A 16,664-nucleotide genomic window follows, 5' to 3' on the forward strand; every position below is an offset into this window, starting at 1 on the left:
GGACCTCTGCAACAATCTCTCTGTTCTTCAGACACAAATTCACTGCCATTGAACGCAACTTCAGCTCATAACTGGACCACACGGATCTCTCCAAAGCCTTCCGATCTTATCTAAAGAACCAATGCTAACCACATAGTCCATCATCACCCCAGAAGAAACCACTGCAACCATGAAGTCCACTGCCTCCACTAAGTCTGCTTCAGAGGACTGCAACCCATCAGCGCCATTCTCACTTCCATTTGAAAGCCTCCACCTCTTCCGTGGCCTTTCCAGATGCTTAGAAGGACGCAACTGGCCTCCCATTGATAAAGAAACCCTTTACGGACCCTTCAATATTTGCCAACTGTAGTCCGATCTCTCTTCTCCCATACCTGACCAAGGTCTTAGAGGAAATCAACAGGCGCCTCACAGAATACCTTAAAGACAAGCAATTTTTTTCCACCGCCCACTCTGGTTTCAGACCCAACAGCAGCCCCCAAACTGCTCTCCGCCACAGGTGACATCCTCATGACTATGAACAGAGGAGACCTGGTGGTCCTCATCCACCTGGATCTCTCTTCTGCTTTTGTCTCCCACCCCATCCAACACCTAAATAGTTTTGGAATCCAAGGGCATGCACTCTGATGGATCTGTTCCTTCCTGCCTGAAGTACCCTGTCAGTCATTCTGGCACAGAACACCTCTGACACTGGATAGTATCTTCTGCAGAGTTCTGCACGGATCCTCCCTGATCCTCACTTTCTTCAACGTATTTATGGTCTCTGTAGCCAGCATCATCCGCTCTTTCGATATTCATGTCGCCCTTCTACGCCAAGGACTCTCAACTCATTCTCTCCCTCATGGATAAGACATCTAGTATACCTGGATGAATTTCAATGACTTCATGACTGATATCCTACTGGATGAAGACCAACCGTCAGAAGGTGAAGCCCAACAAGACCAAAATCATGATCTTCGGGAAGAGCACTTCATCTTGGGACTCCACCTGTTGCCCACAGAGCTAGGGCTGACACCCATGCCAAGAATCTCAGGATTGTCATCAACAGCAAACTCAACATGACACCATCCCCACCTCATGCTTCTTTACCTTGAAGTTATTAAGAGAGATTTTCAAATGGCTCCAAATCAGCGCCTGGAAAACCGTCATGCACGCCGGAGGACTATCATTCTGCTACCTAGCCGCCAAGATATGGAACTCCCTCCCCGCTCACCTACGACGGACCCAGGACCATCTCACCTTCAGAAAACACCTCAATACCTGGCTATTCGAGCAGTAGCGGCTCCCCCCTCTCCTTCAGCGCCTTGAGACGCTTGCGGGTGAGTAGCGCGCTCTATAAATGTATTGATTGATTGATTTGTCACAAGCAGGCTGGACTACGAGAACACCCTCTATGCCATGATCAACAAATAACTCGTCCGAAAGACCATTCAGAACTCAGCTGCCAGAATCACTCTCAACATCCCAAAATGGATAGGATCCCCTTCAGTGGAGAAGGCTACAGTCTAAGTGTCAATGGGGCAGGTAGTCAATATCTATTTAGGGGCTATTTGCTCAGGGAAATTTAGAATGCATCAAGTTGTACATTTACAATTTCCTTTATTAGGTTTCGACTTGCCGAAAGCTGCGCAGCAGCGTTTCGCGCAAGGCGAAATCTTTTGAGAAGACTATGTTGGCTTAGTCCCGCCTCTGTCTTCCATTGGCTAGTTCCATAAATGGAGGCTAGCCATTGGAAGACAGATCTGTCCGTCAATGCCGGAGCAGATTCGGGGGCGTTCCGGCGATTTTTAGGCATTCAGCCCCTTTGGTAACGCCATTGCGGTGGTGGGCGGTTCCTATTTTTTTTGGGGGGGGGGGGGGAGGTTTGTTTTGGTCATTGCAGGCCGACCGCCGCCGGAAGAAGTCCAGGTGAGTGCTTTTTCTTGCCTTCTGCTTTGCCTTTCTTGCCGTTAGCCTTTCCCGCCCCCCCTCCCGCTGTCCGTGCCTTTCCCGTCCCCCCTCCCGCTCTCCGTGCCTTTCCCGCCCCCCTCCCGCTGTCCGTGCCTTTCCTGCCCCCCCCTCCCGCTGTCCGTGTCTTTCCTTGTCTAAAATAAGATTCTAAATTTACTTTTGCATTACAATAAGAAGTGATCAAAGGCACACGGTGCGAGTATTTACGGTGCGAACATTTAGGTAGGTTTCAAAAGCTCGGTATCTGATCCGGGAAATGCTTACATGTGTTTAATTATTCAGACTGCGTGCTCAGATGGCTACAGTATGCAAATGAAATATGCGTCTCTGCTGGAAAAACTGGCTTGCACAACCCTGCATGATCTAGAGTTACATGCAGCGTGATGCAGAAGCAAAGGATATTTCAATTTATTTTTAGGTAAAAGGAGGCTATTTTTTTCAATGGTCAGCGCCGGTGAGAGAGAATTCCTCTTAGCAGTATGAAGGTTTCCCCAGCATCCGAGCAGCTGTGTCTGTGTAGGCCTGTCTAGTCTGTCCTTCCCTTGCGTGCCCTTCCACTGCCCGCTCCGAGCACTTTAAGCGGTCTCCAGTCGCCCCTCTTTTCTATCCGTGCTATTTCTTGTGCGTGAGACACTACACTTGTAGCCCTAATGTGCTTGGTCTTCAGCTTTGCCCTCTCTTTCGGAATTCCCTCCTCTGTATTGCCCCCCCCCCCTCACCTCCCCCCTCTGTTTCTGCCCAAGGCCTTTTTGAAATCATTCCGATTGATAGAAAGCCAAGAGGCCCTCCGAGATGAATACATTATTTAAATTAAGAGCTGACCTTTCCCACGGAGTGTCCCGTGACCTGTGAAATATTTCTACCTGCTGCAGGGGATTGCTGTGGGGTGGGGGTGGTGGACTCGGGGGTCGGGCCCGTTTTTCCTGTCGTCCTTTGGTCCGGGGGAGATTGTTGGCGCCTCGGCCAGGAGCCGGAGGGCACTCTGCTGGGTGCTGGCTGGCACGCTACTAATTCAGGGCACTCTGCTTGCCCTTGGGCTAGCCTCGGATTCTGGCTTCAGTTGAGCATACAAATTCACCAAGCCTGGGAAATCCTTGCTGGAAGGAAACCGCTTACCTGGAGATGTGAACGTAAAATCGTGGGTTATGAAGCTGAGTGGAACAATGCACGTGCTGCACAAATCTATCTGCAAGCAGCAAATCACAGATTTAAATCTCAAGGGGGGGGGGTAAGGCAGCAGCTTTGGGGGAGCGGGGGCACTACGTGAAAATGTCGGGCTAGGACTGGCCAGGAACCCGGAGTTTAGGCAGCTCTGGCTGTTACGCCACATCATCTCCCCTGTATGATTTGTGCCGGGGGACACAGGCATCTGCTGGTCAGTAATGCCCTCCAGCTTTAAGACAGAGGCTTATCGGGACGAACAGAAGGGTCTTCTTCGGAGAAAGGTGATGGTACAGCCATTTAATGGGAACGACGTGGACAAAATCAAACGACCAGGGCAGCCTTACAGCCTGAGACCAAAGACAGAGCTGGACACCAAGTAGGATTATGTTTCAGAAGATATTTTAACCATTCTTAAAACGGTCTGCCCAATGCTCCAAGCCTTTTCAATTGTAAACCCTATAACATGATTATGTTGTGCAAATATGTGGCATTGTTTGATCAATTTTGAGGCTGTAAGTGTATATGCAACTCCAGTTTTACAAGCCATTGCATTTACGCAAGTTTGAGCTATTGCCAATGTAAATGACAATGCCATTTCTTTATCTGTTTTCAGAACCAACACATAAATACAAATTTTGTCATTTACAATGCCAATAGCTTTAACTTTTCCAAAGGCGAAACCGTTGCATTGTAAATGTTTGTTTCTTATTCTGAAAACAAACAGGTTCTCACTCTTTCTCTTATGCTTTTGGTGTTTGAATCAAGTTTCCAGTAGGAGATTCTGGTGGGCTACCCCTTTAAGCCTCCCATTCTTGTCTGTGAAGACATTTTACACTATAAAATATATTCATTATTGCTAGAACATCTGGCGATTGACTCTGGATGTTTGTATCAAGCTTCTTTCTCCAGTTTTTTTCCTTCTTGGCACGGTATTGTTGACATTTTAGCCTCCCGTAGAAATATTTTGTCCAGGTTTAATTTGATGTGAAGCGGGCTATTGGATTTGATCTGTGTCCTTTATTCTTCCAAGGTGGTGGATAGGTCACACATTGTTAGTCCTCAATGAACATTGATTTTTGTTAATTGTATGTGGAGAAGGGTGAGAACCAGTGTGGTTTTCCCTGGACCTAAACCGACTGAGCAGCAACTAAGTAAAATCATTGCAAGGTTGATTGTGCTTGCATAACAAATAATGACCCCTGCATGGTATTTGTCCCACTTGACTCGATGCTAGGTAGTGCTATGGTGGTTTTGTTGGAGTTATTAGTCCTTGGCATTTCCAGGTGTCTCGTTGGTTGCTTTACATACATCTTCCAAGCAGTATTGCAGGGTCTTTCCTTTTGATATCCAAAGTTAATTCTTGACTCTGAATTTCATTGTTTTTTGTTGATGCTTTCTCGCGCCCTCCCCAAATTAGAAGTCTTGTTTAGGCCGTTACCAAAGGTGAGGCGGAAGGAGCTGTTAAAGAGGAAACTAGTTTGCAAATTATTTACCTGTAGATATTGTATCTTATATTTCCCTATCGTTTCTGTTGTGTGCACTCCTCAGTAACATTTGTTTATCATTGTGCCAGTTTCATGGTTGTTCTTGTGCACTCCAGAGCAAAGGTAATTAGTCGAAACCAACATAACAGCGCCTTTATGGACACATGCCACAATGTTATGGATTGTCGAGCCTTCCTGCAGAGTGGGAACAGTTTCGGGGGGGGGCAGAGATTTTGGGGACACTTAACTACTGTTTGACTATCAATACCTACCTAGAGGTATCCTGATGATCCCTCTAGAGTATGAATTTCTGCAAAGATTGAGTATTCACCAGAAAACCTATTTCAAAAGCAAAGTATATTGTTTTCTAAATGTCGAATTGCAGCAGGACCAGTTGGCCGAATATTTACACACCTCTTTGTTTTCCCTTATCTTATTTAAGTACAGATGCAAAATGGGCTGGATGTTCTAAGCAGAAGGGACTGAAGACTGGATATCTTGTTCCGGTTACAACTGCTTCACCCCACTCCTAACATCTCTTCCAGCCAACCAGTACAGCTGCATGCCCAGGAAAGCCAGGTAGGGAAAGTAATTTAGCTGGTAAAACATGGCCCACCCTGTCTGTGCACTATTAACTTTCTGTAGACTGTTTCCTTCAATATTGAATTCTTTGATTTTTCTTACTCGGACTCTTTCTCAGAGTTTTGTATTTAGTTGTCTAACATCCTACACGCTTTCATGTCAGCTACGTATTTGGAGGTAGTGGACACATACATTCTGCAAGGGGACCTGTGATGTACAAGAAAGTCTGTTTTCTCTGCCAGTGTTTGTAAATGGGACCAGTATTGTTTTTCATAAGTATCCCCATGACTAACTTGCAAAGTCATGACATAAAGGCAGAAGATATGTGTGACTTCAAAGCTGGTAATAGTTTTTCACATAGGCGCAGCCATGTACATATGCCACCAACTAAGTGAACATCCATTGCGCAGTGAGTGGTCTAGTGAATTTTTTGTCCTATGGTTTCAATCTGTCTGAATATTTTTGGTACGATTATCTGTTGTTCTCTTCACATTTGAAATGCTTTGTTCATCCATTAATTCAAACTTCTGGATGACCAATGAGAAGTTTCCAGGTGACTTGCCCATGTGCAGGAATGAATGTGTATTTGCTGATACTGCTTGTTCCAAGACACTACTAAGGGTTAGTATGGATCTGATACCACAATTGAGTGCCTTTTTTATTTGATGTCTGGTATTGTTGGGCCATGTTGGAGTGCCTGCACACAGAGCAATATAGGGGTATAGATTGATTAATCGCTGTTAATACTGCAAGTGAAGACCGCAGCAAAGTGACATCTTGTAGGAAAGTGCCCATTTTTGACATGGTCCCCTCCACGTTTTGCCTGGTATTTGATGCAATTTTGACAGACAGTGCACTGGGTTCCTGCGATCCAGGTCCTCCATGCCAGATCCCTTTCCATAAATACTGCAAATATTAGCCGAATTTGCAATACCTTTAACACTATCTGTAAGTCCCTGGTAAATGGTACCCCTGGTACCTAGAGTGTGGAGTACTAAAGAGGGTCCTCAAGGGCTGTATTAATAAACCCACACTGATTCCAGTGATGGGTTCATTAATACAAAAATCTAGAGAGCACTTTAGAGGTGCCCCCTGAAAACCTTCCAACTGCTATTGTGCTGGCTGACGGGTCCTGACCAGCCTGTCACCACAGACGAGCTTCTGACCACCAGGGGTGAGAGCCCACCCTCTCAGGATGTCAGAAACAAAGCCTGCTCTGGCGGGAATTGGTTACACCCCCTCAAATAGGATGACACGTAAAATAGCATTCCAAGATGGGGAGCTTGAAAGAGCCCACCGTCTTTGATACAAATATCTGCATTCCCTCAGAGGTGAGGGGATGCCAATTCCACTGACCAGTGCCCATTTGGTGCCTGGACAAGCAGTAAAATTAGTAGTCAGAAGGTGTGTTCACCTTCAGGCTAGTGCCACCCCTATGGTGGGCTACCTGATGTGGATATGAAAATCAGGATTCTGGCATTTTGGTGATGGCAGAATTAGAAACTTTGAACAGTGCTATGCCCATTTCCCACAGAAAGTGGTCATATAAGGGGGCAGAGTGACCCCAAGGGTAAGTGTCCTATTGGCTACTACCCTACACTCCCCTAACACCCTTAAATGTAGTATTTAGGGAGCCCCTGTCACCAGGAAATCGGATCCTGCCAACCTGAAAGAATGACACCGAAGAGCCACAAAAGCAAGAACAGTGGAGCAGCAAACTGACTTGGTGCCATCCCTGCTGGCCTGCCTGCTGTCCTTAACAATTCTGTCTAAGATGACTCGTCCTACAGCAGCTGTGCCTCCAAAAGCCTCGGGGGACTACCAGTCCTTCACCCAAGACCTAGGAACTCCTGTGGAGTAGCGGAGCCCAGAAGAAGTGCGAGGACTCTGGACTGCTGAAAACCAGACACCGGGAAGCACCACTGCCTCTGTGCCTCCTAGCCAGAGTCAAAGTGAGCTAGCGGTGCCAGCGTGGTCCCCAGACCCTCCAGAGACGAAGTCCACCTTGGGTTTGCCAACAGTGGACTTTGCGCCTCTGCCTGCAGCCTCTTATTGCAAGCCCCCTCTGCTGCGAGTGTCTCAGGTCGTGAAACCCTGACTCCTCAGGACACCTCTGTGCCTGCGCGCCCGGCCCGAGGAGAAGGGGACTAAAGCTGTTCCTATGTCTCCAAGCATCGTGAAACCTGAGCTCCCTTATTGGTTCACCCGGACTAAAACCCCCCCCCCATTCCACCTTACTGCCTCTTTGTGAGTGGGCTGATCCCCATTGACTTACACAGGACACTTAATGCTGAAAACCACCTCTGCACCTGGCCGCCCCAGGGCTGCCCGAGGTGACCGGTTGGTCATGCCTTGGACCATGCCCCATTCCCGCCTTAAGTCTAAAAGATTGGTCCTGTAAGTCGCTGTAAAGTACCTGAATGCAGTGTATGTCTTTCCTCTGTAGGATAAGATAATAGCTCCAGAAATTAAAAACTTTTAAATTGGTAACTCGAAATGTACTTACCTGATTTTGATCTTGGTGCCTAAAGTTGTATAAAGATACATGTTATTTTTTGTAAATTGGTGTGGATCTCCGTGTGTCATTTATTGAACTTGTGTATGCAGCAAATGTTTTGCACTGCTCTCTGATAAGCCTAGGGCTTCTCGACCAAACTACCCCCCTAAGAGAACACCTTGGGTTTACTAGAACAAGCCCCTGTCCACTTAAAAGGGACTACTGGCCTCTTTGCGCAGTATGTCTTTTTGGTATACTGTATATGTGCCAGCTTCCTACACTCCTCACAGTGAACCCTGCTGAGTTGCTTGAGACATACAGTGAAATTTCTTAAGATCTCAATGTGTCCGGTACTGATGTGTGTATGAATTATTGTTATCCTATTTAATGTGTTTGTCTGCAGATGTCGCTGGTGGACCTGGGGAAGCGGTTGCTGGAAGCAGCGCGCAAAGGACAGGATGATGAAGTCCGAACCTTAATGGCGAATGGTGCTCCATTCACTACTGACTGGGTAAATCTTTTGTTCAGTAGGAATGTACTCCAAAAATGAATAGGAACAGAGAGGGAAACCATATTTCATATTTTGTTACTTGCTATGACAGAAATGTGTATATATCTCCATTAATTTATTAGCAGTCTGCACATATAGAAAAAGACCAGCTCTGCACCAGAAAAATACAAATTGGTGCAAACATTTCCATATCTTGTTATTGCATATTTCCACATACAGCGTAATTACAGAGGTATTGAGACATCTCTGTAGTTACGGTGACACTTTGCTCTATATTTAATCTGTTACAGCTCACTTAGTATCTTTATCTCCCCAATGACCCCCCCTCCCAAAATCACCGTAATTGAATTTGCAGCAAATCTATGAGAATCTGCAAAATCAAGAAATCCTTCCTAGAGATGTTAGTCGTAGGTACTACATATGCACTTAATGTCAAGCCATTGATTTCCAATGATTACAAATATAGTCTTAATTGGGGTTTCTAAAATGGTGTATTTATATATAAATCCATACAGGAGCGATGCTTATGTATCTTAAGTTAGATACAGAGGTTTTGTACTTAATAAAGTCTTATTTAGAATTTTATTTTGTTCCGAAACTGTGTGTATGTGTATATATATTTTTCCCTTGTTGATATCATGACATTTCTGATTGTGTTTTTATAACCTTAAAAATAGCAAGCATTGGCAATGCAAATGGGTCTGGCTTTAAAACAATGTTGTATGGTAATTTGAGCGTTTCAAATAGTATGTCATGAATGGATATTTATTTGAGTGGAAGCAAAGATCTATAATCGGCTCTAAAAATCCATGTAGGTTAATGACTGCCCTCCCTTTTGTGTTGCACCCAGTGAACAACACCATAAACTATCTTGTTATCAAAGACACTTTAATAGAATTACATTGTCATGTCTGTGCCTCTAAAAGTTCACCTCCAGGAAGCCGGATGCATAAACAAAATGATCATAGCTGTGTGAAGGGCAAGCACTTTTTTTGTGGAAGCATTCAACTTCTTCCCAATCAAAATGTGTACCCCTGGCCATAGTTCCCTTTAAGGTGCGCGCGCACCTATGTTACCCTGAGCGCGCAGTGTCTTGTTTGGAGCGCGCAACACAGCACATCCCGCGAGAGCCCAGTACTCATATGAATTGCAGCACCTGTATGGCGCTTCAATTAACATGGATACTTTAAAAAAGGCACTCAATCTGCCCTGCAGCAGCGCTCTATTAACAAGGAATTCAGCAACTTAAAGCACACGTGTGCTTTCAGAATCACTGATGTATATTAGTGATTCTGAAACCACATGTCCTGCTTCTAGACTTGTTGCATGCCTTTTGATATACAGCGCGGCTGCAGGGCAGATTGTGTGCTTTTTAAAAAATTATTCATATTAATTGCAGCGCCCGTGTGGCGCTTCAATTAACATGGTGACTTTCAAAAAGATACACAATATGTCCTGAAGTCGCGCTCTATTAACAAGGAATGCAGTACATCTAGAACTGCACGTGTGCTTTCAGAGACAGTAATGTATAGTGCTTCTAGGCTTGCTGCATTCCTTGTTAATAGAGCACGGCTGCAGAACAGATTGATTACCTGCCACAGACAGGCCGATGTGAGCGAAGACTTCTGCTCAAGGGAGGTCCCTGGCTCCACTGCTTTTGCGAAGTGACTGAGCTTCCCTGTATGTCCACAAGTTCCGGAAATAGCCGTATTTCTGTGTTTTAGCAGGGGCAATGTGTGGTGCAAGCTGCACATATATATATTTTGACAAATTAAGCACTGGGTCACAGGGACCCCAGGAGAAGCGCGATATGTGGCGCTATACAGTGCTGCTATTAGCGATGTTTGAAATTGTGTTCTCTAAAGCTTCCTCTGGCTGCAGGAATCCCTCATAACAAACAAAGGATTCTTTTACTAGGGCCCTAAACTCTGGAACAAACTTCCACGAGTCCAGTCTTGCAGCTTCGAAGTGAGGGGTACTTCGCAGAGGGAGCCTAGGAGACCTGCAGCTTTGGCAGTACAACACAGAGGGAGACTGGGAGATAGCTGCCTCGAAGTGAGGGGCTACCCCGCAGAGCAAGGCAACGTGGAGCCGGCTGGCAGTGCAAGACTCCACAGAGTTTCCTTGCTATGTTTTATTTTTATTTGATTATCAGTATGTCCATGGCGTATCCCAGGTGTTGCACAGAGTGAACCCCCTAAAGCGAGTAAGTAACCTATGTTACATTTCGTACTCTTTTCATTGTGGATGTCTATAGTTGGGTAGATTATTTTTGCAGTTATTTAGTCTCTGTTTTGAAGTTTGATCTCTGTTATTTGCATCTGTTCTCTTATATTTTTTATTAGCATTATATATAGCGCTGCATGCGCTGAGAGATGCTTCAGAGCTCTTATAATAAAGTAATCACTAAGAAAGGAGTTTTACTAGAATAACCTGATGTTCTATTCTCTGGAGGTAACTGACAAACGGTGCTCCTCTTCTTCTGGGTCCCCGTGAAAACTGTACGGCTCAACGTGTGCTTTCAAGCACTAAGTGCTATAGGCAGCAATGCGGCTTTACTGCGAGACAGGTGTTGAATCCTCATATCCTTTATTGTATGGAGGTCAGGATGCCTGCTGTGCGAGTGTCCCCGGTACCTGTCCCCTCATGCACACGCTTCAGCCTTTAAGGCTCAGAGGAGTGAGAGGTCGTGGGGAGGGGAGTCAATAGAAGGAACTGGAGATGAGCATCCTTTGGGATAGAGAGCCGTCCCATTGTGGTCTAAGAGATAAGTCTCCTTTTTGGAGGGTGCAGATGGTTACAGTGAAGGTGTCTTCTTCCAAACGTGGGTGAGTAGAGAGGTGTGTCTTTGTCATCTCTAGTGGCCTACAGTGCTTCTGCGTCTGTCCGCCAGGGCACACCTTTCAACATTTCTCTTGAGGTGCCATGGGCTTCCTTTATCGAGAAGCTGTGTCTGTAGGGGATATGCCGTGTCACAGTAAAAGACAAGATCCTGCTACTTCCAGGTGCCTCTCTGCATGCTAGATTGGTCTCCTCTGAACCTCATACTATGTGCTTGATTTCAAATTTCGAGACCGGTGGAAACTGCGCTTAGTCCAGTGGTTTTGCCATCAGGTTTTACTTGAATGAAATATTGTAGCCAAAACATCACACACAGACAGAACATTCTCCGGGTTAGTCCCCATTACGCCGGGAGAATGTGTCACTGGAAGCAGAGCCCACACCGGGAAATGTGGTACCAGGAGGTAGTGGTATTTGAGTGTCTTTTTGCACCAGTTGTTATGGTCACTCGCTTGGGACCAGAGGCTTCGCCTAGGGCTCAAAATGTGCCAGAGCCATGTATTTTCAGTCTAATTTATAACTTCATATGGCAGCGAATGCTGGCAGGATGACTTGTTAAATGCTCACTGCTGAGACATGCTGTAATCTGCCAATATGAATAGAGCCAAACCCCTACTCCAGTGGATTGTTACATAATTGTCTGGCGACAGCTGCTCTGTCCAGCCAGACCATACAAATTGGACCAGATTACTCACACAGGTCAGAAGTTATAAAAAGTAGGCGTTCCAAAAAAAAATGAAACTTTAACATGCCGTTTTCCTACAGGACATGAGCCTTCCCCCACAGAAAACGCCGCTTGCGCAAACCTAGAAACCAATAGACAAAACTTCACCAAAATGTAACTTGAGTGGCCTTTACACCATTTGAAGCCATTTTGTGTTTGGTCGGAAAGCACCAGTCTAAGATTTATTCTTATTTTTGTGATCGCCAGATTAAAATAAGGAAAACTTATCACAGACACTGAGCATAAAAAAGTGCATGTGTGCAGTAGATACTTTGTTCACCTACTTTTATGAATTTGGGGATTTTGGAGTGAAGGAGGAGCAAAAATAAGTCTGGAAGCCGATGACCAATAAGTCAACAGACTTGTCCAGCCGTCTTATGGCTGCAATTCTTGTTTAAAATACAGAACCAAGCTTAAGTGAAAAATATTTAAACCGGTTTTCATTGCAGAAAAGCCCTGGAGTAATTTGTTTACCAATGTCACTGCCATTCCCAAAGGCTGATGTTTTTTGCTCGCTTTACTCCCAGGCCTTGTCTAAGGTAGAACTTGGTATAACCTAACAATGAGGGACCTAATTATATGTTGATTTTAATTAAGCTGCAACAAAAGGCAAATTATGTTGTGTAAAGAGACATTCTGTGGTCGTATTATGTCACTATTTGCATATTTTAATGTACATTAATACAAACTGGGCAAATGTTTTGCCTAGTACCGGTTTAATAACTGATTTCAACAATTGGCAATCAAAAAGTTGTTAAGTCTTGCAAATGGCCTGCTATAGCGTGCTCTGTTTTTAGTAACTTGATGCATTTTAGCTAGTGTATGCTGGGGGCTTCTTTAAACCGGATGCCATCTTGTAGTGGTGGTCACAGAGTACTTTCTGTCTCTATCTGCACACTATCCCACCTCTCAATCTGTACCCTGTGAACTGGACTTTTCCTAATAGACTCTTAATATACTTTCCTTTACTGTGTTGTTGCACAAATAATTTTTTATTACCCTAAAACCTCCCCCCTCACTTCCTTCACCCACATCTCCTGCCACTTCTCTTTTATCATCATTTGCCTCAGTTGCCATTGAACCATACGTGTACCACAGCTGACACCTCCAGGGACTGACTGATGGTTGTCTTTTCTTGAAAAAAGGGTGTGCTTTGGTGTTCCCTTGACCACTGCACCCTCCTGTGTTCTTCCAGAAATGTATTTAATTCTTCATCTTTCTCTGCAATCTGGATGTCTCCCCTCTGAAGCAGGGCCCTGATAGATTAACTGGTTGCACAATTTACTCCTCAAAAGTCCTCCTTTTTAGGTCTCGCCTATTCTATCCCGCAGGGATTAATAGGCGAGTATATAGTAGGCAAAACAAAATCCCTACCAAGTGCGGATTACGTCCAGTTCATGTGATGAACTCGTGTGAGACGCGCGTGCACGTCAAACCCATCAGCCTCTCACCCATTTGCTCCCCGAGCCAGGCATCAGAAGCATCAGACTTCAAAGCAATCCCTTCCGCTCCCCCGCCCCCCAGCCATGTCACACCACCATTTGTCTGTGCCTCATCAGACTTCAAAGCTGCCGCTTCCCCGCCCGCCGCAGCAGTCTTCAAAGGAATGCTCCCCCCCACCCCTCCACAGCAATGCCAAGAGCTTGTTTTATAAAGCGCCCTATGCCTCGCATTCACTGTAATGGCTTTAATAAAGATTTAGGAAGAGCTGCTCTTCATGCGAACGCTCTCTCCCTGGGCTGTAGCTGCCGCCTCATCTCTCCTGCTTGTTTTTTTTTTAGATCGCGCTAGGCGCATTTGCCGCGCGCGCACACAACTCCCACTTCTCCCCCTCCCCACCTCAATCAGGCACCATTCGAAGCTGCGAATTCCTTATCTGTGCAGGGATCCACCCGAACCCACTTGTGAATTTGGCACGTTCATCATTACAGCCTTCTGCGTCAGGCGGCGACCTTGCCCATGACCCTTCTGTTCCGACAGCTGCCTTTCTTAGAATGTCCGTTTCTTCTCCGCCAGTTGCTTTAAGTCTTTGAAAATCTCATTTTGCGTTCAGTGTGAGCAAAACAAAGAGCTGTGTAGAGAATTGTGGGAGACATACATTTTTTTGCCAATCCAACGTAAAACACGCATTGCTTATTAATATGTATGTTATCAGCAAATAAAAAAGAGAGACTGTAATGGAAGTCTCATTCAAGCCATTGACGTGGATGCTTTGTTGAAGTTCGGATAATACAGTGCAGCAAAAGCGTTACTTTTAAATCGCATTAGTGTCTCGCCAGAACGCTCTTTATTTACTTTCACTACAATAGTGTTTTTTTTGCACCCAACGTATTTAATTTGCAAATATGAATAGTTATCTCTATGACTGCATAGACAGCGCGTGCTAAGGTACGTTTTCTTGCCTTTAATCATTCATTACATATAGAATAAGCGGGACGCTTACCGGAGGTGGCGGTATAGTTTGGTGTTGGCTTGATAACGTCTATTTTTTTTAAATGACCTGGTTCAAGTCTAGTTTATCGTGTTAGCATTTAGCATGTTATCCAATATTGTTTTACATATCTTGAAGACAGACAGTCTCTGATTAGCAGTGATAGCATTAAAAGTTCGTGATTTCACAGCACTTCGATTTCAGTTGACTTACCTGCATTCAGAGTAAGACATTTAAAGACCATTTCGTTTTCGTACCTATCCCTTTTGCAATCAGCACTTAAATATATTGTACATTTGGTGTGTTTTGTATTTGTATCCAAACATAGTGTGCATTTCCAGCTTTTGAGTATTTTAACAAACCTCTTTCTAAAATTAAAACCCTTTGCATTATTTTTAAGACGTGCCCCTGTGCTACCCAAACAATTACCCTCGACCAGACATGACACAGCAACCATAAGGGCCATACGTTACCTGGAAGAGCTGTTCAAGCCATCAGTGCAGAACGTTTTCGGACTCAATCTTGTTAGGTTTGCACCGTAACAGAAATAGAAAGCGTTTACCACCTTGAATTTAGAAAAAGTATCCAAATATAAAAATAAAAAAAGCTCCCAACTTTTTCGGAAAGCTAATCTTAGTTCTTTTCAAACTCTTGCAACATTTCATGTCTCACCACCACAGCATCACTCAGGACCTCCACAGCACCACCACAGCATCCCTCAGCACCACCACAGCATCACTCAGCACCACTCAGCAACACCACATTATCACTCAGGGCCAAGAATGCATCACTCAGCACCACAACAGGATCACTCGGCACCACAACAGGATCACTCGGCACCACAACAGGATCACTCGGCACCACAACAGGATCACTCAGCACCACCACAGGATCACTCAGCACCACCACAGGATCACTCCGCACTACCACAGGATTACTCCGCACTACCACAGGATCACTCCGCACTACCACAGGATCACTCCGCACTACCACAGGATCACTCCGCACTACCACAGGATCACTCCGCACTACCACAGGATCACTCCGCACTACCACAGGATCACTCCGCACTACCACAGCATCACTCCGCACTACCACAGCATCACTCAGCACCACCACAGCATCCCTCAGCACCACCACAGCATCACTCAGCACCACTCAGCAACACCACATTATCACTCAGGGCCAAGAATGCATCACTCAGCACCACAACAGGATCACTCGGCACCACAACAGGATCACTCGGCACCACAACAGGATCACTCGGCACCACAACAGGATCACTCAGCACCACCACAGGATCACTCAGCACCACCACAGGATCACTCCGCACTACCACAGGATTACTCCGCACTACCACAGGATCACTCCGCACTACCACAGGATCACTCCGCACTACCACAGGATCACTCCGCACTACCACAGGATCACTCCGCACTACCACAGGATCACTCCGCACTACCACAGGATCACTCCGCACTACCACAGCATCACTCCGCACTACCACAGCATCACTCAGCACCACCACAGCATCACTCAGCACCACCACAGCATCACTCAGCACCACCACAGCATCACTCCTCACCACCACAGCATCACTCCGCACCACCACAGCGTCACTCCGCACCACCACAGCGTCACTCCGCACCACCACAGCGTCACTCCGCACCACCACAGCGTCACTCCGCACCACCACAGCGTCACTCCGCACCACCACAGCGTCACTCCGCACCACCACAGCGTCACTCCGCGCAACCACAGCGTCACTCCGCGCAACCACAGCGTCACTCCGCGCAACCACAGCGTCACTCCGCGCAACCACAGCGTCACTCCGCGCAACCACAGCGTCACTCCGCGCAACCACAGCGTCACTCCGCGCAACCACAGCGTCACTCCGCGCAACCACAGCGTCACTCCGCGCAACCACAGCGTCACTCCGCGCAACCACAGCGTCACTCCGCGCAACCACAGCGTCACTCCGCGCAACCACAGCGTCACTCCGCGCAACCACAGCGTCACTCCGCGCAACCACAGCGTCACTCCGCGCAACCACAGCGTCACTCCGCGCAACCACAGCGTCACTCCGCGCAACCACAGCGTCACTCCGCGCAACCACAGCGTCACTCCGCGCAACCACACGTCACTCAGCGCAACCACAGCATCACTCAGCGCAACCACAGCATCACTCAGCACCACCACAGCATCACTCAGCACCACCACAGCATCACTCAGCACCACCACAGCATCACTCAGCACCACCCCAGCACCACCCCAGCATCACTCAGCACCACCCCAGCATCACTCAGCACCACCCCAGCATCACTCAGCACCACCCCAGCATCACTCAGCACCACCCCAGCATCACTCAGCACCACCACTGCATCACTCAGCACCACCACTGCATCACTCAGCAACACCACAGCATCACTCAGCATCACCACAGCATCACTCAGCAACACTACAGCATCACTCAGCACCACCAC

General features: G+C 46.5%; 1 protein-coding gene across 3 annotated transcripts in view; it reads left to right on the forward strand.

The window, feature by feature from the left end:
- GABPB2 (GA binding protein transcription factor subunit beta 2) overlaps nucleotides 1-16,664 on the forward strand; it is a 126,058-nt gene that overhangs the window by 9,891 nt on the left and 99,503 nt on the right. For 2 of the 3 annotated variants that reach the window (XM_078670300.1, XM_078670302.1), the window contains exons 2-3: nucleotides 5,043-5,174; nucleotides 8,078-8,185. In XM_078670300.1, the coding sequence (XP_078526426.1) occupies nucleotides 8,078-8,185 (108 nt within the window). In that variant the 5' untranslated portion in view covers nucleotides 5,043-5,174. Of the gene's footprint in view, nucleotides 1-5,037; nucleotides 5,175-8,077; nucleotides 8,186-16,664 lie in introns of all 3 variants that reach the window. The other variant, XM_078670301.1, reaches the window with a different exon arrangement.

The sequence above is a fragment of the Lissotriton helveticus genome, chromosome 12, assembly GCF_964261635.1.
Source record: "Lissotriton helveticus chromosome 12, aLisHel1.1, whole genome shotgun sequence".
NCBI classification, from domain to species: Eukaryota; Metazoa; Chordata; class Amphibia; order Caudata; family Salamandridae; genus Lissotriton; species Lissotriton helveticus.